The sequence below is a fragment of the Emydura macquarii genome, unplaced genomic scaffold (genome assembly GCF_026122565.2).
Source record: "Emydura macquarii macquarii isolate MOO-44397 ecotype Brisbane River unplaced genomic scaffold, CSIRO-AGI_Emac_v2 contig_1230, whole genome shotgun sequence".
In the NCBI taxonomy this organism is placed as follows: Eukaryota; Metazoa; Chordata; order Testudines; family Chelidae; genus Emydura; species Emydura macquarii.
Genome location: NW_027131367.1, coordinates 2,710,725 through 2,738,382, shown reverse-complemented (window position 1 = coordinate 2,738,382; position 27,658 = coordinate 2,710,725). Strand labels below are relative to the sequence as shown.

Below are 27,658 nucleotides of genomic sequence, written 5' to 3'. Positions count from 1 at the left end.
TATGAGCTTTTCAAAGGCACAAAGAGCAGCTGGGCACCCAGCTCCCATTGAGAGTTAATGGGAGTTAGCCACCTCCTGGCCCTAGATGCCTTTGAAAATCCCAGCCTTCGGGTCAAAACCCTTTTCCGTGGGTGTAATCAATGTCTATGCCCTGGCACATCATAACTGTGCTGCTGCAGCGGCTGCAATGTAGACATGGCCTAAGTCACTTTTGAAAATCGGACTTAGGTTTGTAAGTCACTGGGACATCTTTGAAATGTGACCCTGTCTCTACCCTGGCACTGGCTTGCAGGTCAGTCCTGGACTGAAGTATACAGAGTGGACTAGAGAGATTCTAACTAGTCCCTGAATTTCTTTGAACCTATTTTGCATCTTTTATTGTACCCAACCCCTGCACTCCTGCAGCAGGCCCCTTTGTGCGAGCACTAACAGGAGAATCTAATGGTGCTGAATGAACGTGCCAGCCACGGCACTTCAGCAGATCACTATTGGAGCTCGCTGGAGAGTGAGGTGACGCCCTCCCTGCTTTTCACTGCCTCCCCATCCAGAGCTGAGAGACAGTTCCCAGCGGGCCAGCCCTGGACCCAGACTCAGAAGTAGTGACAGCTTTGGCGGGCTGTCCCATCAGCACCACTAGGAATCAGAAGCAGGGATAATTCCCAGCCAGCTCCCCACCCCTCCTCATATTTATGGGACAGTCCCAGTTTTCATTAGCTTGCAGGGTGATGAAAGAAGCCAGAGGTTATTTGGAGCACTGTGATGCAGTAGTGAAATTGCATCGTGACCCGCTGTCGCTGGCTGATTTTGTGGCACAAGTGATTTTATCCTGCAGGCCAGGCAACCCGCTGCTTCGTTATTACGGACGTTGGTAACCAGGCTTCTCTTGAAAAGTAGCCAGGGTCTGCAATCAGCAGCAGACTGCGTCTGCTAGCTTGCTTCTTCAGATAGGCAGGGAGTTAGTTACTTCTCTGGGATCTGCACTGACCTCTGTCATGCCAAAAGATACAGCTCAGGGCCTTGGTGTGAACACACAAAGCCCTTGGTATTCCAGGCTCCAAATATTTCAGTAATCACTGTGATCAATCAGTAACTGAAGAGCCCAAGAGTTCACCGTGGCTGCGCCCCTCCTCACCCTGACCCATCTCAGCCCAGCATTTCCTCTCTGTCAAGGAACATCCATGTTTTCATGTGGCCTGAACTAGACCAAACACGAAGCCTGCTGGGTGGTGATCATTTATGCCTGCAAGACTCATTCATGGCTGGGGCTGGGGCTCCGAGAGCCATTGGCCTTGGCATTTTATAATGTGTTCTGTACTTTAAATCAGGGTAATAAGCAATGCTGCAGACCCCAGGTGGGTCTCAAGAGTCGCCTCCTTCGCGGCGTGAACTGGGCCTGCCCCAGCTCTGCTAATCGGCTGAGAGACCCCCGAGTCTGGAGAGCAGGCTGCTTGCCTCCTGCCTTGGGCCCCGGCTCTGCCCTCCGTCATTGGATCAGTCAGAACCGAGCCCCGGGCAGAACTCCACAGCCTGGGCCCAGAGCATGCCTGCGCCAAGGGGGGACTGTAAAGGGGGAACTCTGGGAGGAGGAATTATGGGTGGGACCAACGGGGGATGGGTGGACCAACGGGAGATGGTTGATAGGGGGGAAACTCCTGTGGGGTACCCCGGGACGGGTTATGGGGTGGGACCAGGGGGAGCTGTGGGACGGGGACGGGTTATGGGGTGGGGCCAGGGGATGTGGGTCTGTGGGGTACCTGGGCAGGGGTTCTGGGGTGGGCCTAGCGGGCGATGGGGGATGCGGGGGTGCTGGGGGAGGATCTGTGGGGCGATCCCCGCAGAGGGGGCAGGGCCGCCGGGGAGCCGGGCGGGGTGGGACCGTTCGTGCCCGGAACCTTGGTGTCGGGGTTGGCGGCCGGGGCCGGTGACGCCGCCGCCGCGCACGGAGCGGACACGGGTCGGGAGGGACGCGGCGGCTGCTCGGGAGCCGGGTTCCGGGAGCAGGCGGGGCCGGGCCGGGCCGGGCAGCGCCATGGCGGAGACGATGGTGAGTCGGGGCCGGGGGTGTGCGGCGGTGGATTGGCCCGGCCCGGCCCGGCCCTGCCCTGCCCTTCCCCCGGCACCGGGCCCGGCCCCCTGAGGCTGGGGGCGGAAGGGGCCCTGGGAAACCCAGCTCCTCGCCCCCCCCCCCGAACCGAACCGAACCGAACCGGGGAGCCGGCCAGCTCCTCCCCCCCACCCCTCCGGGCCTGCACCGGATCCTCCTCCCCCGCCCGTCCACACGGGAACCGTTGAAGACCCGCCCCCGAGGGAGGGGGACACCGGCACCGGCCGGAGAGGCCCCCCGCATCTGTGGGAAGGGGTCGCTGCTCTGCAATGAGCCCCCCCCTCCCCGGCATAGGCGCTCGAATGAGACCGTTAAGCCTCCCGCCTCCCCATCCGCTGCGAAGCAACGAGTCGGTTTTCCCCACCACGGAGGGTCTCCGTTAAGACCGTGGCCTTCACAGCCGCTTCCCGCCTCCCTCCAGCCTGGCTCCAGCTGAGCCCAACTGTCGGAACCTTTCCGGCACTTTTCAAGGCTTCTCTCTCGCCCCTTCCCGGCTGTTCGGGTTCGAGGCGGTCTGAGGGTGTGTGTACTGGTGCTGTTGGGCTGGGGGAGAAGGACAGTATCCCCTGGTAACATTAACACACACCTTCTACCTGAGATGGCTTGAACGTGTACCTAGAGCGCTTGATGGGCTTATTACAAATCAGACTGACCATGTTTCCCCCACTAAACCTCCAGCTAGCACATACAACAGACCTCTTACTGCCACGGTCTGTAGCCGCGCTAGTGACAGTCGTGGGCAAATGTTCATAGCCCTGTTGTGAACCCTGTGTGGACAGGTTCCGAACCCTCGTCTACGCTGAACTTTTTCTTAAAACTCTCCCACCGCTGTGGCAGCGCCCGGGCTAACAGTGTTGTGAGTGCTCCTGTTGGACCAGCTGCCGGTACGTTTACCACCAGGTTGTTAGAGCAGGTCTAGATGACGTTGAGAGAAAAATTTTGGTATCCATCAGCAGCAGTGGCAGAATTCCTTAAAGTTTTCCGACTCCAAGGCCGCTTTGGATGGGGGCAGAACTGTGTTAAAACTATGTTTGAAAGCCACCTTCTGGCTTTAGCCAAAACCTAGGCTAGAATGCTCTTCTTCTAATGCAGTTTGGCCTTATCCACACTCGTAGATTAACCATGCTAGAAACTGGTTTAAGTTGAACTACATATTTACTCTTTGTAAAGGTCTATCACAGTAGGCCTATATTTTGCCCGTTGTTAGAGGCAATCTCTTTTGTTCCAAAGACTGCTAAGTCAGTTAATCTCTTTTGTTGCATGCTGATGTCAGTCTGTTGTTGGCCTCTCCTGTGTTTTTCCCTGTTAGTCATCCTCTTGCCACTGGAGGGAGAATTGGGTGAGAAATTGACAAAACAGACGTTATTTAAAATGTTTGAAAAATTCTGGAAACTTGCAACAAAATAGGTTTTGTATTTAGTTTTTCCTTTCCATGCTCCCCGGCCAGCCCTGTCTGTTGAAAACAAAGTGTCTCTGTTGAGTTCTAAAGTCACAAACATCTATGTTCCTCTTGTAGGCAAGACTTTGTGACATCATCCAGGAAATAAATCCTTTTAGACCTCATGAGTGTGTGCTCTAGGGCATCTGTGGTGAGGCAGCAACTGGCTGCTGTCTTCCTATCAACATCTGTATGGTACTGATATTACCTTTCCTTTTAGCATTTTCTTGGCTCACTTGAGCAGCAGAAAACATCTTTTTTAAAACTAGATTATGGTGAAGTATTCCTTTTCTCCCTCACACGCTTCGTGTTAGTTACCGTTACGTGGATGCTGGATATCTTGTTTGAAATGCTGCCCTGAGCTGAGAGCACCAAAATAAGGTTCAGAGCTGATTTGTCATATAATGATACAGAAAAGGTTTGAGTTAGGCCCTGGTAGTATAGCGCTGTGCAGCCATACTAGTGCCAGGCGGTTAAATATTCAATTGTTCTGATCGCTGGCTAGCTCCAGCTCCACCTGGGAATTATGTGGAGACATCATCCTCTTAGCCACTGGTGGAGAGAATGCTTCAGGTTGTTCAACAGCGTTGCTCTCATTAGCCCATTCATGTTCTCAGTAAGCCCCAAAATTGGGAGAAGCTTGAACATTTTAAATGATCTTTAGAGCCTTGTTTTGAAACTGATTAAATGTAAGTAGGGGCTTTCCAGTGCAATGTTCCTGCTTGGTTCCATGTATGTTTAAAAACCAAAGCAAAGTGAGGTTATCCCTCAGTCATCGGGGTACACCCTGAAATATAGTATGACTGAATATGGCCACCACCTGTGTGGTGCTGGGGGAGGATACAGAGCAGCACTTTGCACTCAAACAAAATAGTAGTCCGTTGCAAATATTTCCTGTTTCTAGCACACTCCATTTATTCACACAGAGAATGCTGGAGCGATAATAGAAGAGAAAATAACTTCTAGGGAGAGCATTGTGGAGCACTCTGGCAGCATCTTGCTGTCACATGTTAAGCTCTGCCCTGCCGTCCTTCAGATTGGCAGAGCGGCATTTGTAATAGCATTCTCCGCAGTACGGCTCTTCGCTGCATGTCCTTCTGCTGCTTTGTACTTTGGGCCTGTAGCCCTTCTGAAGTGCTGGCTGAGCTTCAGTCACTTTCACAGTCCAGAGAGGTGTAAGACATGCTGACGGTTGTGCCACTGTTCCACAGCCAAGCCTGCCTTTAGAGGAGGAATTGTCTTTGGCCCTTTTTCCCAAAAGCAGGTGACTTTACTCAACTCTCCCATTTCAAATGGAGGCTTGCAATGGAAATCCTATTAACTCCATGGCTTTACGTCTCCCAGTAATGCCTTGTGCCTCAATGACTTTATTCTCTTTATTGGAGATAGATGCCAACTGCCAGTAATGTTGTTGAAATGAAACAATACTGAAGATGACCATTAATACTGCAAGTTAGTCCAGTCCCTCTGTAAAAGAATTTGGGATTGAATAAACTGCTTTTATAAAAGCTTTGAGTCATCCTCTAATAATGCTGCATGTTTTCTTCATATCTAAATCCAGAAGTGTCATAAGAAAAATAAGCTCAGTGCTTCCATTATTGACATGAAATCTGTTTATAAAAATGCCTTGCATATCAGAGTAATGTATCTTAGCAAATAATATTAAAATATTGGTTTGTACACTATGGCTATGGTAGGTAAACTTCCCCACCATAAGTCTATAATTGCATAAGAATGACAGTAGTAGAAAAAGGGTGTGGTCCGGGTGAGAGCTTGTGATGATACTGAGTTTGTTTCACATCTTCAGAAGTGGGGAACGTCTTTTGTTCAGAAGCAAGCCAAGGACTGTGGTATAGCTTTGTTCTGTGACCTAATATACGTTTTCTTTCTCCACAGATAATCCGTGTCCAGTCACCAGAGGGGGTGAAGCGCATCACAGCAGCAAAACGAGAAACAGTTGCAACATTTCTAAAAAAGGTACCCTGTCTTTCAGCATTTCCTCACTTACGTGCCAGCTTCCCTGCTCTCCTCTGAGCATAGCTAGGGCAGTGCTCTGGCTGTCCAGAATGTAGTCAGGCCAGAAAGCGGCGCTTTTGCGAACTGCTTAGCTGGCTGGGTATATACACAGAGACTTTCTTTGCTGAAGGAGAGGTGCTCACCCTAATCAGGGTGGCCTGATGGTGGCTGTGTGGATCTGCACGCAATAGGCAAAATAATCTTTCCACATTTAAACTGAAACTGGCTTCTGTTATGATCCCAGTTTTGACACCCTGACCCTAATTTATTCCAGCAGATTCACCCTCTCTGCCTGAACTTTCTCAGGTGTGATTTTGCTGTCTGGGGAGAACTTTCATTGTCATCTTTATGAGCGGTAGAGACCCATATTTCTGTCAGCTCCTGTTTTCTTGAAAATTCCTTGTTAGGCTTTGTGTTTCTTAGCTACCTGACAACCTCCTCTATGCAACATGAGGAAGGATTCAGTTAAAATATCTGTAGCAGAAAATTCTGGTAGGCCTTTCGTATTTTCTCCCCCACAGTGTGAACACAGATGTGGAGTGTCCTGTATTGTCTCATTTTTCTCTTATTTCCTAGGTTGCAAAAGAGTTTGGCTTCAGGAATAATGGCTTTTCTGTGTATATCAATAGAAACAGGACTGGTGAGATCACAGCATCACAAAACAAATCCCTCCATCTACTGAAAATCAAGTAAGTTCTGAACAAAGAATACAAGGGATGAAGAGAGGATGTTGTGCTGTAGAAAGTGCCTTTCTGTCTAACTTCTCCCTTCTGTGCCTGTGTGGTAACTAATGGACAAAACTCGGAGCTTCAGTATTCCCTGCAATTGTCTGTGTCAGGTCTGTCGCTAGTGACCAGGCATATTTGATTGGTTGTGATATTGTGGAAATGTGGGCTACCAAAAGTTACTGTCTGGTGGTGATAGTCCATTGTAGCCATCTGTCTTAGGGTTTCAGAGTGCTGTCCCATCGCTGTAGTAAGGCCTATGCCAGACTCCTCTTTTGCTTCTCTGTGGCCAAGAGGGAATTGCACCATTTTTTCCTCCCCCTATCTCCTGCACTCCTCCACCCACACCGTATTGCTGCTGGAGTCTCACAAATAACTCATCCATTTAGAATGAGCCAGAGCTCCAGCCCTCCATAGTCCAAGATTATTGGAACTGTTCTCTCAGCCCTCTTGTCACCTCTTCTGGTGTGGGTGTTGGTGACAAAGGAATAGCAACAAACGATGCTAACTCATTTGTGTTCCATAATACTGCAAAAACACCTCCCGAAGACACGTGACTACAAGTGTAGGTGACCTTCTACTGAGCCTTTTGCTCTGCTAAAGCTGTTGTTTCTCTCCATTTAACCCCTTCTACTCTGTTCTTGCTTTTTTCTTTGTTTCTGTGTTTCGTTGTTTCTTTCTTGGTGAAAGGTGCCTCTTTCTTTTGCTGGTGCTAAGCGGAGAATTCAGCACCAGTGTTTGAGGTCATCCTACAACTTGATGCAAAAGAGCAAAACAGCAGGAACATTAGCTAGCTAATAAATTGGCTTTACAGGGTAGTCGCTAGTGTTTTGCTAGTTTATTTATGCTACTCAGATCTTGATCCTATGCTTTTACAGATTTCAAGGGCTGGTACCTGGGAAGCTGCAGCAGATATGCATTCATGAAGGCATGTTTTATAATTATATGCTGCTAAGTAGGCTTAGAAATTTCATCAGGTAACTCAGACTGAAGCAATAGGTTCCTCAGAGTGGTTACAGTGAAAATCACGTTCAAGCAAGTTATTGCTGAAAGAAAGGGAGGTGAAGGTAACGTACCTTGAACTGTGCTATAACATACAGAGCGGACGCTTTCCTGACAGCTGGTTTGCCTCACTGTATATGTAGGAAGTTACGCACATTCCAAAGCAGTGTTTGTTTTCCTTTCTCCCCACATAGACATGGTGATATGTTGTTCCTCTTCCCCTTGAGCCCTGCTGGCTCTTCCTCTGAGAACATGGACACCTCTATCTCCCAAGGATTGTTGCGCCCGTCGGGGGTCCCCCACGTGGTGGAAGATGAGATCGACCAGTACCTAATCAAACAGGATGGGAAGATTTACAGGAATCGAGACCAGCAACTGTAAATACTGCTGTGCTTTCTAGCTAGGTTTTATACTGTCAGCTACGTACTTGATGCTTAACAAAATTTAAAATAACGTTCAATACGAAACCAATAACCAATCAGTGCATTGAATGAACTGCCTTCCTTCTAAACCGTACTCCAGCTCATTTGCTCTCCCACCCCTTTTGAAATACCCAGGCAAGGCAAGGGTGCAAGCAGATTCCAAAACTGAAAGGCCTTCGCCAAGAAGGACCTGCTGACAGCCACCTGCTGTTTAAACCATGGTGACTGCAGTTGAAGTGCTTCTGATGATCACAACATTGTTAGCATCATGTTATCAGTTCCCAACCCCCTTATGGCTACACAGATTAAAATCAACTCTGTGAATTCTCCCTAGAAATGTATTGGTAGCTAATGCAGAGTGCGGAACAATTGTGGCATATGCTCCCTGTGTGACATATTGCCTAATGAGCAGCGGGTTGCGTTCAGAACTAGCTTCGGTTTCCATATGGTTTCAGGGTGTATTTCCTATAGTGTGTGTGATGTTAATCCAGGCTTGAGGTGACAGGCATGAATAAACTGTGGCATGGTCTGGATCCCACATGAAAGCCAAAGCTGCTACTTAGGCATCCAGGAATAACAGAGGATAGAACATCTAGGTCGCAGATCTCTGTTGCAGATTGTTCATGTCTGCCTTCAATCAGGTGCTCTGTTTGTTACTAGTTTGTTACTATATAGTGCTCACCAGTAGATCTCAAAGTGCTTTACAAAGGAGGTATCATTAGCCCCGTTTTGCAGATGGATAAACTGAGACACATGGAGGGAAGTGACTTGCCCAAGGTCACTCAGCAAGCCAGTGTCAGAGCTAGGAATAAAACCCAGGTCTCCTGAGTCCCAGTCCAATGTTGTGTCTGCTAGACCCTATTACCTCCTGTCTTTAGCTGAGAGGCGCTCTGGATGAGCAATGTAGTGTGTGTTTCCCATAAAAATAAACATGAAGGTATTTAATAAAACCTTAAATCTAAACACGCATTAACAAAAATGTTCTAGGGCTGGGTGGTTACTCTTGTTTTACTTTGGATTAACTGGGGAAAGTCTAGGGCAATAATTGCAGCACCTGATTACGATTTTCACTTACCCTCAGACTTGGGACTAGATCCCCTTTGTGAAGTAACTTCTGAGAGGTGCTGAACAAAGATTTAAAGATGAGCAGGGTTTTTTTTAACCTGAATGCCCCACCCGGCCCTGTTATGTTGTTTTCCCATGTGGTTTAATCTTTAGTGCTGCAGCAGAAGGGAAGATCAGAAAGGCGCAGCCTTTAAATGGAAAATATTGTCTCACCTTTTCAAGCTGATAATGAGGGAAAGGGCACATTAATCTTCAAAGGAGAAAGGCAAAACTCTCCACTTCTTGGTTTAAAAAAACAAAACAGAATCAAACCAAAATCTGGTTTTTAACCTGACCACCTTTTTCAAGAGAAGAAAGGTATTCTTAGCAGGGAGTCAAAGCACAATAACAATTATTTATGATCATAAAAAGTGAGTGTCTGGGGTTATGCCTGTATTTGGGGCTATTGGTACACATCAATCTAAACATGATGGGTAGCAGGCATTCCACTAAGTCCATTAGTAACCTGTTGTGGTCCTTTAATGTGGGATATAATGTTCCTACAACCTTATTAAAAACAGTACCGCACTGGCTCTAATCCATATCTTCCGAGCAAGAGCCAGCAGCCATATTTATCTGCTGGGGTTTGCTCTTAAGAACCGGTACTGACCAGTTCTTAATGCCATGGCAGAGCTCCTGTGGTTTTTAAGGAGATCAATTTAGAAAAAGATTTCTTTCCTTGTCTTAACTTTGGCCCAACAGAATTTTATCAGTTAGGTGAGGGAATATTTCACTGTGTGTTCCGAGAGCATCCTTATGCAGCTGCTAAAGGATGAGTGTGTTGGTCCTCATTTCTTTAAAGTAATACAGCCCACCCAGACACCATAAAGCATTGAAACCCAGCCCTGCATCAGAGTCTGAACAATGCAGGGATTATAATCTGAAGGCAGTGCATATAGTTGTGTACCTAGTGGTGCTGTCTGCCTGTGGAACAGGTATGTTAAGAATGTCTGATTGTGACCTCAGACTTGTAGTTTAAATCCAAGGTTTTGCTCCCAATGTATGTGAAATTATTTTTTTTAATGATGCCCTATGTGCTATCTCATAATGGACCAGGAGTTGCTCTTGGTCCATGGCCCAAATGGTTATCCAAACATTCCAGATCCCTACACTGTAAGATTGTAAAAGCTGGCATGCAGTATCTTTCCCATTATTATTATTTATTAAATGCGACTTGTGCTAATTTCTTTTCTCTTCACACAGATGTCGACATGGCCCCTTGGGTAAATGCGTACATTGTGTCCCACTAGAGGTAAGGAATCAAACTAAACACTGTAGAAAGTAACATAAAAAGTGACCGTTAAAATTAAATGTCTGTATCTAACCGCTCTTTGCCTGCTTAAACACTTCTTGAAGCTCTGCTTGTGTAATGGTAGCAATTCTGAGAGGCAGTGTCCTGATATGTGTTACCTAAGGCCTCCTGTTCACACCAGTAATAGCTAAAGAAACAGAGTCAGTCCTTTGGCTATAATGCTGACTGTGGATTGGTCATGATTAAGGTATTTGTTTTTCTGCGATAATGGATTTAACAGAAAATACTTTAAAAAGCCCAAGCACACCTTTGTGTGTGAGCTTCTTTTCGTCTCTCATCACTTTCACGCTGAATTTCTCTCTCTGCCTCTCACTGCATTCATTTCACACTCTCCTTTCCCCTCCCCCTGTACGGATCTCAGTGCTTCTCCTCAGATTTCCACCACACCCTATTTAGATTGCAAACAACCTTAATAACAACTACAGATACCCTCATCTGTTTACTTGGCATGCAACAATGGTTCCCCCCAAAAGTCTACCCAAGTGAGTGTGGTCTCTTCCACCCTATGAGTTCTGAAAGCTCTTTGAAGTTCTTTGATCAGCTGGTCTTTTTATTTGTTATTTAAAAAGCATTGTGTTTTTGAGGCTAGCTGTGGTATGTGGAGAAAGCCTGTGTTTTGAGTAAATATGAAGCAATATTACAAATATTGTAAAGTCCCACACTTTGTCACAATAGTAACTGCCATGAAAAAAACCCCAGAGCACTTTGATTGCGTCCACACTGGAAGTGGTGTGGTAGTAGTGAGTGGAAGCTAGAACACCCATTTGTTCAGTGATCAATGTATTAACAGCCAGGTGTCTGACCTGGCTCTCCTTTGTGTGGTGTTCTTGGCAGCCTTTTGATGAAGATTATTTAAACCATCTGGAACCTCCTGTGAAGCATATGTCATTCCATGCCTATATCAGGAAACTGACCGGAGGAGCAGACAAGTAAGAAATTTGCAGCAATTAAGGGAATCTTGTAGCTACAACAAAGTGCACAAACCTTGCATGAGTGTTGTTGGTAATAACTATTATATGGTAACTGTGGGGAAATGTATCCTAAGAGGTAGCTTCATTTGAAACTGTGGCCGAGTAATTGCTTACAAGCAGCATTGCTGAAATTGGGAGGAGATCAGATGGAAGGAAGAAAGGGCACAGTATGATCAAGAAGCCCGGCGTCTGGGCTTCAGGGTGGGATGGACTGTGTGTTGGTGGATCGAAGAGCTTTTAACCACAATCCACTTCAGCTTTTCAGTTAAATATTAAGATTTGTAGAAAATTAAAGCTCAGATTCCCTTGTGCCCTGGTTCCCCTCTGCCACAGACTCCCTGTGTGACGTTGGGAAAGCGTCTACGTCTCTTTGCCTCTGTTCTCTATCTGCAAAATCTGGGTAACAGCATTTCCCTACCTCGCAGAGGGGTTGTGAGGATAAACTCATTACTAATTGAGACACTTGGATAATGTCATTGTGAGGCCCAGGTAAGTACCTTAGGCAGAGGGAGTGCTGAACATGACATGTATTTCTGTCACTCAAATAGCCCAGGGATGTCAGATGCTAACCTGTGGCCCCAAACACAGTGTCCCTTTCCATGGAGCTATGAGCCGAGCACCCAGCAGTATTATAACATGCTTTTCCTTTAAAGAGGAAACAAATGGAAGCATAACCTTTCCTTGACACCGGGGGGAGGTTGTTTTGCTGAAATGAAGCTCAAGTACAGATAGTTCCATTTTGAGAGAAATCCACCTTGCAAGAAATTGTATGCACATAAAAAGGAAACTAAATTTGGTTGTGCAATAGAAGACTTGCCTTGCCATGTGCCATGTAAACTTTTTAAACTACAGCCAAATGATTTTTATCTGCATTTCTGACACTTTTGCTGGAGCCATCAGCTTCCTGGAAAGCTGTCCAGTAGGTAGAGCAGAAGGACCCAGGACTCCTGGCTTCCATTGCTAGCTCTGCTACTGAATTGTCTGTGTGACTTTGGACAAGTCCGAGGGGCCTATTGTAAAGTGCTTTGAGATTTTGTAGAGGTGCAAAGTATCAGCGCACTATGTCTATCCTGTACCTTGTTACATATAAGGTGCTTCGCTTGCTAGATTCTTTCTAGGAGACGCAAGGTATATTCATATGCTTAGTAAAAAAAAACAACCCACCTTCCATCCCATTTTATTTAGGGGGAAGTTTGTTGCACTGGAGAACATAAGCTGCAAGATTAAATCTGGGTGTGAGGGGCATCCTCCCTGGCCAGAAGGCATTTGCACCAAGTGTCAGCCAAGCGCTATCACACTCAACAGACAGGTGAGGCTTGGTGTTGGCTGTGCTGAGTGCTCTTTGCTCCATTGCACAGAGAAGTCTTTATTTACCCTTTTTATTTCTGAAGTGGAGAAACCTTTGAGCAGCCAATGTGGAGTTTGGGAGCCTTTACATATTGGCAGTTGCTAGGGAAATGGCTGTTAACGTCTTTAGCTGCTGCAGAGAGAGAGTGAAATGTGCTGGGCTGAGTAATTTCCTGGTAGTGCAGAGGACATCTGCACTGACGTGCTGGGAGTGGTGTTTCTCAACTCTCATTTACATGGGACCCAAAAAGCCACCCGCCACTTCTTGCTGCAACCGATTGAAATTCCACAAGGCTTTGCAGTTGAAAAGGACTGTGGGATTATGGTCCTAGCAAGAAGGTAGAACTGATTTCTGGGTAGTCTGAGTGCTTTCCCCTTAGCCTGCCTGCACTCTGCTCCACTGGGGGGAGAAGAAAAGAGGTGCTGCAGCAGGAGCTTGGAGCAGGGAGGGATAGAGCAGTCACGGGAAGGAGGAGGCAGGGAGCAGGCTAGCTTCTCCTTCCCTGCCCTTGCTCCAGCACGATTCTGACTGTGTTTTTCCTTAATTATTGGGGGTACACCCCAGGCGGATCTGGAGGGACATTTGGGGAGGGACATGACTGGACTGGAAATAGGCAAACTAGTTGATTACATAAGCCTGGGGTCAGGGAGTTGGCCTGAAACACTCTTGTGTTCTATCTAACAGAAATACAGGCACGTTGACAACATAATGTTTGAGAACCACACGATTGCGGATCGCTTCTTAGACTTCTGGAGAAAGACAGGGAACCAGCATTTTGGGTACTTGTATGGGCGATACACAGAGCACAAGGACATCCCTCTGGGTATCAGGGCTGAAGTAGCTGCCATCTATGAACCTCCACAGGTAAAAATAACAACTCAGCACAAGAATGTCACAGCTTTAGTTCTTAAAGATGGTGATCCGGGAACATGAAACCCACTTTGTTCAGGAAATCACATGGGATACTTTCTGCAGTGGATGCTAAAGGAAAACTGTCAATAAAAATCATATATTGTGAATAAATGGCTGTGTCCATAGTGCCAACTTAGATTATTACCACTGAAATTTTTAAAACTTATGTTTGCTTTTCATTCTTTATTCTGTATGATTTGAGTTGCCCAAGCACAGAGAAAGGCAAAAGGAAACGACATGCGAGTGACTTCCTTGGAATGGGTTTCACTTTCAGGTTCTCTGGGGAATTGTTTGGGTTGCGAAGGCTTCAGCAGGAAATTTTTGTTTCAAAATGTTTTGAAACAAATAATATTTTTCAAAACATGCTCATGGAAATATTTCTGTTCTTAAATTTTGTAAAATCATCTATAAAACAAAAATTTTGGGTCAAAATTGCATGATTTCTCTTTATTAAATAAGAATCTGCCATGTAGAAATCTACCACTGCTATGCAGGGGTTGACAGATCTGTTTTGAGCAGAATACCTCAAGTTTTAACTATGCTGTCTTGGTAGCCTGCATTTTAAAAGAGAGTAAATCACCATTTGATTTTACCTTAAAATGTCTCTTTCTGCGGACCTTGTTTCAAACTCTGTAAAGTTTGATGATGAGCTGGCCCACACCTTGTTGCAGACTGGTCCAGTCCACTAGTTTGCCCGTCAATTTCATATTTTGACCTCTACGGTGGCATTTTGGGGTGTCTTTTGTTTTTGCATAGGACCATTAATACAGAGTGAATTCGAAAATAAAGACTAGGATTTGTCGCTAGGTGGTGCTAGTCACTGCCTGGGAGTCCTTCTGGCCTTATCTACATAATCTTGGACCACGTCCTGTGTTAGGCATAGGAGTTCCAGTGAAACCAAATACATAAAATAGAGTTTAATATAGCTTTATAACTGAATCAAATGTTAAAAAGCTGAAGCTGTGTAAGTGTAATGATGTAATTGAAAATGCCTAGTACTGTGCTAATCCCAGAGACAAGAGAGGGGAGGTGATATCTTCTATTGGACCAGGTACCGTTGGTGAGAGAGACAAGCTTTCGAGCGACACAGAGCTCGTCTTCAGGTCTGTGTTGCTCCAAAGCTTGTCTCTTGCCAACAGACGTTGATCCAATAAAAGATATCACTTCCCCCACCTTGTCTCTGGGATTAGCACTGCTACAGCCGCACTGTGTAGTACTGTCGCGGAAGAATAGTACCTCAGGAGAGCAGTGTGCAAGGACATTCAAAAATCTTAGGCTGTGAATTTAAGAAAGCCTAGGGAGCAAATTGCCAGAATTCCCACTAATTGAGAATGGAACTGAGCAGTCAGATTTTAATCTCTTTAAACTGAGGCTGGGATTTTCAAAGTGGCCTTGGCAGTGTTCGGACGAGAGAAGGATACTGGAGGTATTTCCTTGTCTAGCTGCTCTCTGAAGGGCTGCATTATATGCAAGGATTCATCATGGAAAATGGCATCTGCAGGTCAGGGTACAAAAAAGTGAAGCAGGACTAGAATTTAACTTCCCTTTTTAAGAACTAAAAAGCACGCTGGGGTTATCCTGAAGAGCAGCAGGTGTCGTGTTTCTGCTAGGCCACAACTGCATTCACATCATGCTTCAAGATCTCCCTGAAACCCACAAAATCTAGGAAGCTGAGTGCTAAAGCTTCAATGTTGCAACATAGAAAGGTACAGAAAGCTTGCCGGGCCCAAGGATGGGTTTTAGATCAAGTTTGACTCTTCACATCACGACTGTTGTGAATTCAAATGGTCTGTGTTTAGTGTGTGCTGTGCATAGGGTGTATACGTGCATGCCCTGCGGAGGGAGGTATGGATCTTGAATGTCCATAATCCTGATACTGTCATTGGATTCACTGGGATTAAAATCACAACTGAGCTAAGTGTCAGTGCTGAAAAGCTCTTACAAGCGAGTCTGGAGCGAGAAAACTCTGCTCTTCTCTGCCTCCCCCCAACAAACAAACAAACAACGAAAACTCCTGCCTTTGAAAGCACCCCCAGTGTTGTTTTCCAGAGCTAGGAGGAAAGCCTGAACGTGCCCTTGGATTCACCAAGTTCTTTCCGATGTGCTACTTTAACGTCAAACACTCACAGCGTGAGCCGAGTAAAGCGGGTTCAGAAAAATGATGTTATCTTTGCCTTTCTCAAGAAGTGCGCCAAGACCAGAGTGAGAGACTTAATGTGTAAATGCTTAGACTGAGCCCCTTTCTTCATGAATCTTGACGTGCTTTGCAAATTAAGCCTCAGAACTCCCATGAGGTAGGTATAAACTGGCTTTCCTGAGGTCCTCACAAGTCAGTGGTACCCAGCGACTGAGTTCCCAGCCCCTTGCCTCATCCACTAGACACATCCTCTCTTGAAATGTTCAAAATAACAAAAACTGGTTTTCTCTGGATTTTGAACATTCTTCTATTTTATGAGCAAGTTCTGTTGTTTGCTTACAGATTGGAACACAAAACAGCCTGCAGCTCCTAGAAGATCTGAACGCCGAGGTTGTAGATGAGATTGCTGCAAAACTTGGCCTGAGAAAGGTAGTAACACTTTGTTCGATAACGTGTGTCTGGGAGAAGGAGTTCTTAGGTCTCTCTCTGCAGCAGTGAAAGGAGACTCAACTCACATCGATTCTCCCCAGCTTTACAGGGTAAAATTAAGGCTGAGCATATTTTGAAATCTAGTTTGTGTGTACGGGGTGCCAATAGCTCTCACGCTTCTAGGAGTTACAGTAAATGAGACTATTTCTTTGTGCATAAATATTGAGCTGTACAGCAGAGCTGTTCTGCTTATGTCAACAGTCCTCTGTCTTGAACGACATCAAAGGAATTAGAATAGTAGAAACCAAACTTCTCCTTGCTTTCTCCTCAGACAAGCACATTCTGGTAGCGTCTCTGGCAGGTGCTAATTTGGCACAGTTGTGGTTTGCGTTTTCTTGTGGGTCTTGTTCTTTCTTTGAGATATTCTGTATTTAGCTGTCAGGATTCTAACTATCAGAGCCTCAGTGCCTATCTTAGAATATTAATTTGGGGCGATATGTGGTGAGAGTTGTCTTGTGTACAATTTAGATGTGGAGTTCAGCTCTTGGTCCTTTATTTCTCTTGAATCTGCAACCTGTCAGTGATTTAATCAAGACACATGGATTTCAGCGTCCTCTGTATGCAGATGGCTTTCAGATCTATACTTAATTTTCCAGCCTGTCTGAGGGTCTCTCTCCAAATAACATGCTAACACTAAGAATTGAATCTTAGATTTTCTGATGTTGAATATTTTCAAGCTGGAGGTCTTGTTCATAGGCAGGAGTACACGCACATTTGTGGTGAGCTCTCTTGTTCTTTCAGGATAAAATCTGTGTCTTGCTGCCAGTGACTGAAGCAAGTAATCTGTGGATGTTATTTGATTCCAGTTTTTTCCTTTGCTCCTCACATCGGTTCTATTAAAATCACATAAGTTAAAAAATGTGTTGTTACTGACTGTTGGCTGCAGATCTGTAGTGCTTGCCTTGTCAGTGTCTTGGCCTCCCTGTGAGGGTGTAACAGCTTTTCTTAGCTGAATGGCTTCATGTTGCAGAAGAGAGTTGCAAGGGAGTTTGACTAAAGAGGGTATCAGTAGTATATGTGCGATGAAGAGGCATGAATAAATTATGTCTCTGAGCAGAGCAGGCTGGGATTTGGGATAAATTAGAATTGAGTGGGAAAATGTTTGCTTTATATTAACTAGTGACTACTAGTGTCAAAAAATGAGATCACTGAGGCATGTTGTCAACTGTTGTTGCTGATGTTGCTTCACTCTAAATATTGCACAGCAACTGGCTTTTTGCTGTCGGGGGCGGTGGGGGGAGAAGGCCAAGAGGCTGCAGCCTCCAAGTTTTTCCATGAAAAAATTCCCCAGCAAGACACGAATGGCAAGTCACCTCAGCTGGCTCGCTGACATTGCAGATGTGTGAGTTGTGTTCAGATGAGCACGACGCAGCTGGGAGAGTCGTTTCCTTCAGGTGGCGCACAGCAGGCCCGTGCAGGGAGGTACGAGGAACATCTTGGACTAGTGAAAGAAGCCTGCCTTTTTAAAAAGTGGGGTGGTCTGTTTTGTTACATTCAAAGGTTGGCTGGATATTTACGGATCTGGTCTCTGAAGATACCCGGAAGGGGACTGTTCGATACAGCAGAAACAAGGTGAGAAGCAAGTGCATTACTTTCTGTATTTACTGTGGTTTGTAGAGCATCTTAAACACAGGCTCTGCCTAGCAGAATCCTGCCCTGCGGAACTGAAACTAAAGGCATGAGTCAAGTCAATGCAATGTAGAGTGGGGTGTGTACGTTGCAATTGCAATGTTCCATAGTACACGGGGGTCTTCAGAGGCATGTGAAGGAGTAGGAGTGCGATGAGCGAATGCTGATTGGGAGCCTGCCACAGGCATATGAAGCAGCATGAAGCCTCTTTCGCCCACTCCTGAGAGAGAACGATGGATTCAGAGTCCCTTCTTGGCACAGCATAGGGAGCAGGGGCAGGTTCACATAAGGGTTGAGAGTTTGGTGAGTAAATTACCCTAGCATCTTCTGGAGACTGCACTGCTGCCTGAACCTCAGAGTGCGTGATGCTTTTTCTCTTCACACTTCAACCTCCCTATCTCCCTGTGACATAGATAAATATTATCCCCGTCTCACAGATGGAGAGACTGGGGTGCTGAGAGGTGAAATGACTTACCCAGGACCACACAGTCCTGGACAGAACCAGGACTAGGACTCAGGCCTTCCTGATTGCCAGTCCCCCGTGTTCAGACCTTTACCCCCTCTCTGTGTAGTATTCCATTCACAGCTTTCACAATTGCTTTACTCAGAAGCATATTTTTAACATGGCATCATCAGTTGCACTCCAGGGAAATGGATCTGGGGCGTATCTCATCGCTCCAGCATCTTGCCATGTTTTGTTTTTATTTTTTCCTAGGATACGTATTTTTTAAGTGCGGAAGAGTGCATCACTGCCGGAAACTTCCAGAACCAACATCCCAACATATGTCGCCTGTCTCCAGACGGTCACTTTGGATCCAAATTTGTCACTGTTGTGGCTACAGGTATAAACAGGCACAGGTTGTGTTTAAACTCTCATTTCTCCTGGGATTCTCTCTTGTGGTCACCCCAAAGGAATATGCAATTCTCCCCAGACAAGCTACGGACTGTCTTGACTACCTGAAGTCTTTCAAGGTGTCTCCCATCAGTCTTAGTAAAAAGATTGATATCATTCTCCAACCCATCAAGTAAAACAGATTTCCCTTATTCCATGTTCTAATTGCGCCTTCTCCAATTGTTTCCCTAGGCTCCTTGAATGCAGTTAGGACCAATGGAGGGTACATGAACACACACACTCTTACTTCACCTCCATAAAATTTTCAGCCAGGAGTGAAAAATTTAGCACTAACAACGAATACCCTATGGCCAAAGGGTGACTGCCTGCTTGGCTTTTTAAAAAAAGTTCTGTCTCTTAAACACCTGCTCTGGAGATGCCACAAAAAGCAGCGGTCCGAGCACCTACTGTAACTCACTTTAGAGGGCATGGACTTGTGGAGCTCGAGACCTGATTCATACAATAGATTTCAACCAGTAGAACACAGTTCTGCTCTGGGCGGTTTTTTAGTTACTTTTAGCTAATATAATCATAATACCAAGTGCTTGCATCACGTCACATCTCCAGAGCACTCTGCACACGGTAACAGTGGCCTCACTCCAGTGAGGTACATCATGAGTATTGGCCACATTTTACAGAAGAGAGAACTGAGAGACAGGTGGTGGCTGGCCATGTGCTGCCAGCCAGGACTTGAACTCAGGAGTTCTTTACTCGCTGTCCTGTACTTGGTTCATTAGACCATGCTGCCTAATTAAGCTCTTCTCAATTTAGCTCTATAGGAAGAGGGCCAAAGTACCAGCTAGGGCACTGCCGTGGATGAGAAGTGGGTTTGATTGCCATGCTCTTGTTACCCAGCAGTGGCTCTGTATTCTAGATCATTTGAGGAACACCATTCTCTAGCTCCCCAGGGCATTATTAAATCCAGTTCCTGTCAACTGAAGTGATGGAGGCTGCAGTACTGGAATACTAGACTTTGGGGGTCTTGAAAGTTACTCGTGATAGTTCACTGTAAAGCAAGGACCTTTCATTCCCTCACACAGACATCAGTGAAAAACAGATACTGGAAAAGCCTTCAGAGTGAAATTCTGAATCCCCCTAAGTGTGTGGAATGTTTTTTGTCAACTAAATAAAATATTTAAAGCAAAGCATTTTGCAGGCTTCTGTCACGTCCGTTTCAGCCATCCCATAGAGAGAGTTTTTTACAGGGACCCTCTGAAGATCACAGTAGAATACTCGGATACACATGGCCAGTTGGCGGTGTTGGCATGTGGTGGGGAAATTACGGCATGAAAAGTTCAATCTGCTGCTCAGCTCTGAGAGTTGATGCAGATGTGTTCATTTAAGGTTTCCCTGAACCAGGTTCTGGGGTCTATTTTAAACAATAAAAAAATCCTGAATTCTAACTGGCATCCAATATGAAGAATAAAGTGCAATGTTATATTGCCTCCTCTGAGCCCCAGGCTTTATAAAAGTTCTGGGGCCTTTTACAGTAAACAGGTCCATGTGATCAGACAGCTGCCTCACACATTCCAGGCTGCTAAACACATTCATCTTTTGTTACAAGATAAATGTGTATATCCCTTTTTAAACAAGGTGTTTTACTGAGGAAATGGTGGTTAACTTTGTTCAGGCCTTCCTTATGTCTTGGCCCACGTTTAATTTCTGGGAGTGTTTGCCTCAGAGAAGAATGGGACTGAGATTAGAAATCAGAGGCTAGGAAATGAATGTTTCCTTTTCTGATCATCTGATCCAGATAATTTCATTCTGTTCTGTTAAATCAACTTGTCAGGTTTCTGTTTAAATGCTTGGTTTGTTCCTTGTATTCAGTATGAATGTAAATGTGCGGTTTGCACCATCAACTTTGCCTTTTTAAGATCCCCTGTGTGGATTAAGATCACTTCCCTTTACAGCGTCCAGCTTCACAGATAACAACACATTCCTACCATTTATATGTGCCTAATTTTCTCTCTGATATCTCATCATGTTCTAATAGCGTACAACCTGCTGATGCTTAAGCTAACCAAATTAAAGCATTGATTTTGTGATCCATGACAAAGCCAGCTGAAACGAGTGTCTTGCCTTCCAGTTTTTTTGTGTCAAAATTCCCCTGACCCATCCATTGCTGGCTGAGAAAATGCTATGCTTTTGCACATAGTTCTGTTTGCCAGGTGAGCAACCTAAATTATTGTTGTAGCCTGGAATTTGCAGTGTAGACCTTCCTGTCTGGTGCACAGAAATAAAACCGGACAGAAGGAATTATATTCCTGATTTTAGTTTTAGAGAGTGTTTCTGCTGAAGAGGGAGGCCCCGGATTGAAATCTTGGCCTATTTAAATAAATGGCAAAACTCCCATTGACTTCAGTCCAGCCAGGGTTTCACCCCAGGATTCGATACTGTTACTCTAGCAGTGAAAATGCGGTTGAAGCAGTGTGCAGTATAAAGTAAGTGTAGGACATTTGTGGGAATCCTTGCCTAAAAGCACTTCCGAATATAGCAAACTACGCACATGACTTGCCTCAGTTTCTAAAGCCAATGTCCCGTTTAACCTGTTTAAACCATAATGCTGTCCACTGGTGTCTTACAAGAATAAGCAAATTTCTCCCCTGGCATGGCTTACAGGTATCTTTCTATTCTAGGTGGTCCCGACAACCAGGTCCACTTTGAGGGTTACCAAGTATCTAATCAGTGCATGGCACTGGTACGGGATGAGTGCCTGCTGCCGTGCCGGGACGCACCAGAGCTGGGCTACGCGAAGGAGTCCAGCAGTGAGCAGTATGTGCCTGATGTATTCTATAAGGTAAGGGTTAAGAGTGAAGGTAACAGAGGAAGTGTGTGAGAGCGCGCGTGAGAGCTAGTTCTGCTGAGTCTCTGGAAGTCGATATATCCAACTCCGTGAAAGGCCGTCTTTGAGGTTTTGAACTGTTTTCAGTAGTAACCGTTCCCCATGTGTTCACAAGAAGTCATGGTGTTAGCTCCATTTCCTCCTCATAAAAGTGCTGTTACGGTTTCCAGTAGAGTCGAAGCCATTGGCTGTCCAGCTTATAAATGAGGTCTGCAGTGATCTGCCTAGGGCTGGGAGCAGGTGCTCTGAACTAACCACATCTTCTGTGTCTGCTGGCATGGCTGCCACGCTTTTCTGTTGACTTTTAATCCCCGTCTTGAGTGTATTTGTTCTTCAAGTGCTTGCTCATGTCCATTCCACTATAGGTGAGTGTAGGCTACTGGAACTTTTTTCTCCTTAGCAGATCCCGTAGAGCCGGCTCCGGTGCCCCCTGGAGCCCCGCACACATGCTGTGGTATATGAGGTGCTGCCAGCCCTGCCCCCCCCCCCTCTCAGTTTCCCGCCCGTGACGGTTACTGGAGCTGCCTGTGCTTGCACTGCAAGCGCTTGATTCCCCGGGTTTTGAACTTTAAGCAATGATTTTTTTGTGTTAGTTAGTTAGTTAGCTTAATAACTGTTGTTAGTGGTAGTTAGAGACTTTGGGATAGTCTAGCTGAGACTTTACCAGGAGCGGGTATGCTCCGGTCTCATGGCTTCAAGCCGTGTGAGTCCGGCGGGAAGGTTTTCCCGCGAAGTGACCCCCAGTGCCTGAAGCGTGGGGGGGAAGCCTTCATAAGGAGAACGGATCTGCAAGGCTTTCAGACCAAAATCCACCTGAAAGCCTCGCTCATGGAGCCCCCAACCGGCTCCAAACCAACTTGCTCTGCTGCGGTACCCAGCGTGCCGTCGGTGCAGAGGGTGCCGCGAGGAGACAGAATCGGCCCGCACCGGCTAAGCAGGCAGGGTGGAGCACCGGTCCGTACCGAGGTCAGATCACGGAGGCTCGCTGCCTGAGCCAGCGTCTCCAGCCAGGGAACCTCCCCCGACTCTTGGGAGTGGGGGAGCCCTTGGCACCTGCTGGCACCGTCAAACTTGGAGGCCGTTGGGCAGCAACAGCCTTGTTGGTCTTGCATATGCCACTGCCACCCATACCTCCATGAGAGAGAAGGGGCTGGCATTACGGGGGAAGCCTGCGTTGGGACCCCCTGAATGGCTCAGGAGATCCCCGGTATGGAGAGGAAGATCTCTGCAGACTGGTTTCCTAAGGTAGAGCAGAACAGCTCCCCTAGAAGTTATCGCAGGTCACGGTCGCCGGACTGAGCTGCATCGAGGCGGAGGGCGAAGTCGCCCACCTAACACCGGTCTTGACCCCCCGGCACCTGGTGAGGTCCATCTCACCATTCCTGCTCTCCGGCTGTGAAATGTTTGCCTGCAATGACGCGGTGCTGATCCCAGTCACCGGAGACAGTCTCTGTACCGAGGAGTTCGCCCCCCGCACCGAGGCTGCACCAAACTCGGTTGCCAGAGACAGCCTCGGCACCAAAGAGTGCCGTGCACTGAGGTCACGCAGAACCTGGCGCCGGAGTTGGACTCGGCGCCGGCATGCATGCAGAGCGCAAAGTCCTCGGTACCGGGATGACGTTCTGGTCAGCCCAGCTTGCTGGAGCATTGTCTGTAGGCCTGCTTCGGCCGCGGCACCCACGTCGAACCTGGTAGTCAAGGTCGTTGACATTGAGGGGACGCGCGACGGAGCACCTGTGGATCGGGGCACTGCCTCCGCCCCGGCTCGGTACTGCACAGTGAGAGCTTTTGGGGCAGTGCCACCGTGGTCTTTTGATGGTGCCTCAGTGTCCCTTGGGGAGGTAGTTGCTGGGGGAGCCACCACCAACGAAAGGGGCCAGAGCCCCAGGCGCAGGTAGCCCCGGATGGCCTTAGAGGTAATGGTCATGGAAGCCTATGGGGTTTCTCGGGGGGGGGACCACGGTCCATCAACCCCTCGTGGATGCAGTCAGTGCCTCGGGTACCGGAGAAAGGGGCCACCATTCGCCCTCGGACGACGACTCGGCCCCACAGGCAGGGACCCTTGTGGGGACCGCCTGTCAATAGGAAGAGTGCTGCGGCCCTCCAATCCCGCCTCCCCTCCCCCGGATGAAGCACGCTCCCGGGCTCTGGTTGGTTCTAGGGCACACTGGGGCCTGCTCAAGAGGTGGCCTCCACCTTGGGGCTGGAGGCGAAGGAGCTAAAGGGGCGTCAGACAGTCTCCTTAATGTGCTAGCGGTGGTCTCCCCACAGTGGGTGGTAGTCCTCCTGGTCTACAAAGGGGTGCTCAAGATAGTGAGGGCCTCGTGGCAAACCCCCTCCTCCATATACCTAAGTGAGCCGAGAAAAGTGTTACGCCCCAGCCAAGGGGTTTGAATACTTGTTCACCACCCCGCCCCAGGTCCCTAGTGGTGGTTGCTGCCAACCACAGGGATAGGCAGGGCAGCAGGGCTCTACATCAGGTGTATGAGGCCATTCTGGAGAGCGATGCATGAGCATGAACACGGGAAATAAGGATCAGCTGCCTGAACAACCCCAGCCAGAACTGCAGAGCATGCGGCAGGAGTCACACGTACCCCAGCCAGAGGGGAACAGCAGCCTGCGAGTATAAAAGCAGGGAAGAAAGGGGTTAGTAGAATCAAAAAGCAAAAGAAAAGAAGGCAGGGACAGGAATATTTAAGAGCAGCCCTAGTGGGTAAGAACAATGGTCCATCAAGCCCTGTATCCTGTCTCTGACAGTGGCCAGTCCCAAAGTTCAGGTGGAGTGTACAGAATAGAGCAATTCTGGAGAAAGCCACCCCTGTTTTCCCCTCCCAGAGACCCCTCGGGCAGTCAGAGGTTTAGGCTCACCCCAAACATGGGGTTGCATCCCTGACCACCTTGGCTAATAGTCACTGATGGACCTACCCTCCAGGAACTCTAGTTCTTTTTTGAACTCAGTTACACTTTTCGCCATCACACCATCCCCTGGGAATGAGTTCCACAGCCCTGGCTTCTCTCTTTCTACAGTTGCCAGTGTTAGATCCTTACTCTTGGGTCGCCTGGTATTCTTCCGAAGCCCCTCCTGATGCACAGTGGAGCCATCCCACTTTTGGAGCAGGAGTCTACAAGAGGATTAGGCCGTCAGAATAGTACTTGCAGTGCGGCCTGCGAAAGTCCTGTCAGTAACTGAGCTACTGCATGTATGGATTGTGTAACTTTTAAATGCAGTTTGTTAGAGATGAGTATTCACTCAGACATTTGTCCCTGGAGTGTTTTGAACCTCTTGCATCTCCAGGATTGGGTTGGAAAGGTAAGAATAGCATCTCGGTGAGAATAATGGTGCCGCTTCTCACAAACCCTTTGTGCTGGGTTAAGATGCTTCATGAGCAAGAGATGAGAGAAAATTGAGTGAAGGGAGATGCTTACCAACAAATTAGCCATCCATCATCTGAGCCAGTTATCTCATCTTTGTTTACATCTGACCTTCATGGTCTGGTCTGCTTGTGACACCTGTATTTGAAACTATCCATTAAGCAGTGTAGGTTAGGCAAGACTACCTTGTTTGGTGCTGTTAAAATGAGTACAGTGTACACCAAATCTTGCAGAAGTAATCTTGTGCACCCCAAAGTGGTGCTGAGTGAAGATCAGGAAACTTCTGCTTGGCCAGCTAATCTGCACGGTTTTTCCCTGTCAGTGCCACACCATCGGCTTGCCCGGATGCCACCTGAAATTGTGAAACACCTTCCCGCCAGATCTCTTCATCGCTCTAGCAGCCTTTCCCCATTTGTGGTGCATGTAAAGTGTGTTTTCAGCAATGAAGCTGATTCTAAGTCCCCACTACAACAACATGCAGACAACTCCCAAGGGGTGCCAAAACCTTGCCCAACTGAAGGTCTCATTGGCAACTTGTCAGGAGCTGTGCCTAATTTGAATAAATAAAGCTGGACCAATTGCACTTGTCTTGAATGTGAAGGTGCAGCTCGTGGTGACTGCAGAATCCAGCATGCAGTGCTCCAACGCAAAAAGCAAAGACCTTCTGCTCAGATAAAAAAGGAGCATTGCATTGTGGCAAGCCCGTATCTCCATGCCCAGAATGAATGCAGCGTGGAAGAGGCATTGTAGAACTCGGCATGCCACCCTTTAGTGAGATGTTCAGAATAGCAAGAAACCAGTGTATGCTCCAGCAAGCTCTAAAGCCCTGTTTTTAACCCGAAGCAATGGAGGTCAACAAAATGCTAACAGATTACTTCAGCATTCTGTGGAAATTTCCATGAACCAGTGATTGTTTGGTCAATCTTCAGGCTATTTCAAATGTTTTGTAACTCCTGCCCATAATTGTCCTTTTCATGATGTGCTTGAGGAGCGCTCTGGTGGGTGTAGATGTACTCTGAATTCCAACATGTTTGGCTGCAGTACCTTTACTTTTTCTGGAACATTTTTAAATTGATGGAAAACTTGGTCACTTCTGGTTTTAAAAACCATTTGGGTCTCATTAAATGCAAAGCGGCCTGAGGTCAGAGACAACTACCTCATAGTCACTGGGTGTGTGAGCACAAGCTTGTCGAAGCATTGGTTAAACATTTTGTTGGAACCAAGAATCTGCAGTAAGTTTGCCCTTGCAGCAAGAAGACAAAGTTAGTTAGTAATGCAGTACCCTGGCCAGCCCCATCAGCAGGCTAGCCGGCACATTGCTAAAGCACTGGGGTCACCTGGCAATGTCCAGCATGATCATTAGCCTGCCTACCTTTACCCTGCTGCTTCAGCTCTTTGCTTCCTGCCCATAGCTGTCGTGAAGGGTTACTGTGTGCTCTTTAGCAGCTGCCACATTTCACCTCCAGTGGCTGTTTCATTGGTGAGCGAGAATAATCCATGTCTGTAGTGTGTGCATCAGCTTGAAAAGCACTTTAGGATGAAAGGGGCCATATTAATTTAAGTTTATTATGATGGTTGGATGAGAACCAAACAGCCAATATTTGTGTAGTGTGGAATATATTTATAGAACAATTTAGCATCTGAATGTGGGCAGGGGAACCATTACATTCTTGTCTCTACTAGTTGCATAAAAGAGTAGTTGCATTTTAAACTCCTGCCAGTAGAAAAAGGTGATCCATATAAAACTGGAGAAATATAAAGCAGCAAGCTTACAACAATCTGCTCATCACATAAGGAAAAGATCTTGTATCTTTACTCTTAATATGTGTCGTCTTTGCTTTTGAAATTACTAAGAAATTTCTCTGAATTAGTAATGCGGCAGAAACAGAAGCCTGTGTCAGGGATCAAAGCCATACAGCTGGGAGAAATTATGGAGGGTGTTACAGGTTCAAGGACTCTGGCAAGGCGGCAAAGAGGTGCTTCAAGGCAAAATATAACAGCTCTCTTCACTTATCAAGCCTTTCTTGTATGGTGCAGATCAAGATGCATTTGTGAAATGGGGTCAGAGGCTAGTATGCCCCTTAGTGTGTTACAGCTGTTGCTGAAAATAAGAGTCCCACTTGAACGAGTGTGACTCATCTCAATGGTCTATCAGCTATAGACGTGTCTTAAATACCATGAAAGCAGGAAACCTGATGGCACCAGATTTGCCCCTTTCATAAACCAAAGCATTTGTCCTTAGCCTTGTAATTCTTGTATGTGTTTACCTTCCTCTTTCTGTTGGCTCTTGCCCTGCTACTCGCAGAAACCATCCTATCAGCACTGGCAGCATGGTGCTTTCTCCGAGTGGATATTCATTCCGTGGGGTGTGAAAGCTTTAGATTGGTTCTGGTGTGAAAATTGGGGGCTTTCAGGACCAGGAATCTAAATTACTCTGTTAAATCATTTTCTCACCGTGATCAACTCAAAAGGAAAAATCATCCCACTGGTAAACCTAGAGGTTCAAGGTGCAAGATTAGTGAGGACTATCAGGAGTTGCAGTGCAACATTCTGTTCTTACCATGTTGCAGAAAGACTGGTTAGCATTTCTCAGCAACAGTAACGCCAAACAAACCTGCTAAAGGCCCCCTCCCATCTCAGTGTGCAGGCATGCAGTGGCTGTAATTAGGATGGTAACCGTTCTGTCTAGCATTAGAGGCCACTGTATTGTTAACCTCCTCCTTAGTTCATTTTCCAGCTGTATGGGCAGCCTAAAAGATTCCACTTTATATCAGGACCACAGAGGGCTTTGGCTTATCCTGTTAGGTTGGAAGTTCTTGCTCTCTGTCTTCAGCCTCCTCCTCCATGTTTTCCTGTGTTTCTGGGAAGTAAGTAAGTGTATCTATGCAGCTTGTTTTAAGCTAGGACTGTAACATAAGCAATTGTGGGCCTGGTGCTGGGGTT

General features: G+C 46.8%; 1 protein-coding gene across 1 annotated transcript in view; it reads left to right on the top strand.

Annotated features, from left to right (window-relative positions):
• The first annotated feature begins 1,934 nt into the window (after positions 1-1,934).
• Positions 1,935-27,658, top strand: part of NPLOC4 (NPL4 homolog, ubiquitin recognition factor) — a 39,754-nt gene continuing 14,030 nt past the window's right edge. The window contains exons 1-12 of the mRNA XM_067547267.1: positions 1,935-2,044; positions 5,439-5,519; positions 6,135-6,247; positions 7,480-7,662; positions 10,015-10,063; positions 10,958-11,052; positions 12,280-12,403; positions 13,127-13,306; positions 15,834-15,920; positions 17,481-17,552; positions 18,325-18,451; positions 21,138-21,298. Of these exons, the coding sequence (XP_067403368.1) occupies positions 2,030-2,044; positions 5,439-5,519; positions 6,135-6,247; positions 7,480-7,662; positions 10,015-10,063; positions 10,958-11,052; positions 12,280-12,403; positions 13,127-13,306; positions 15,834-15,920; positions 17,481-17,552; positions 18,325-18,451; positions 21,138-21,298 (1,287 nt within the window). The 5' untranslated portion in view covers positions 1,935-2,029. The remainder of the gene's footprint in view (positions 2,045-5,438; positions 5,520-6,134; positions 6,248-7,479; positions 7,663-10,014; positions 10,064-10,957; positions 11,053-12,279; positions 12,404-13,126; positions 13,307-15,833; positions 15,921-17,480; positions 17,553-18,324; positions 18,452-21,137; positions 21,299-27,658) is intronic.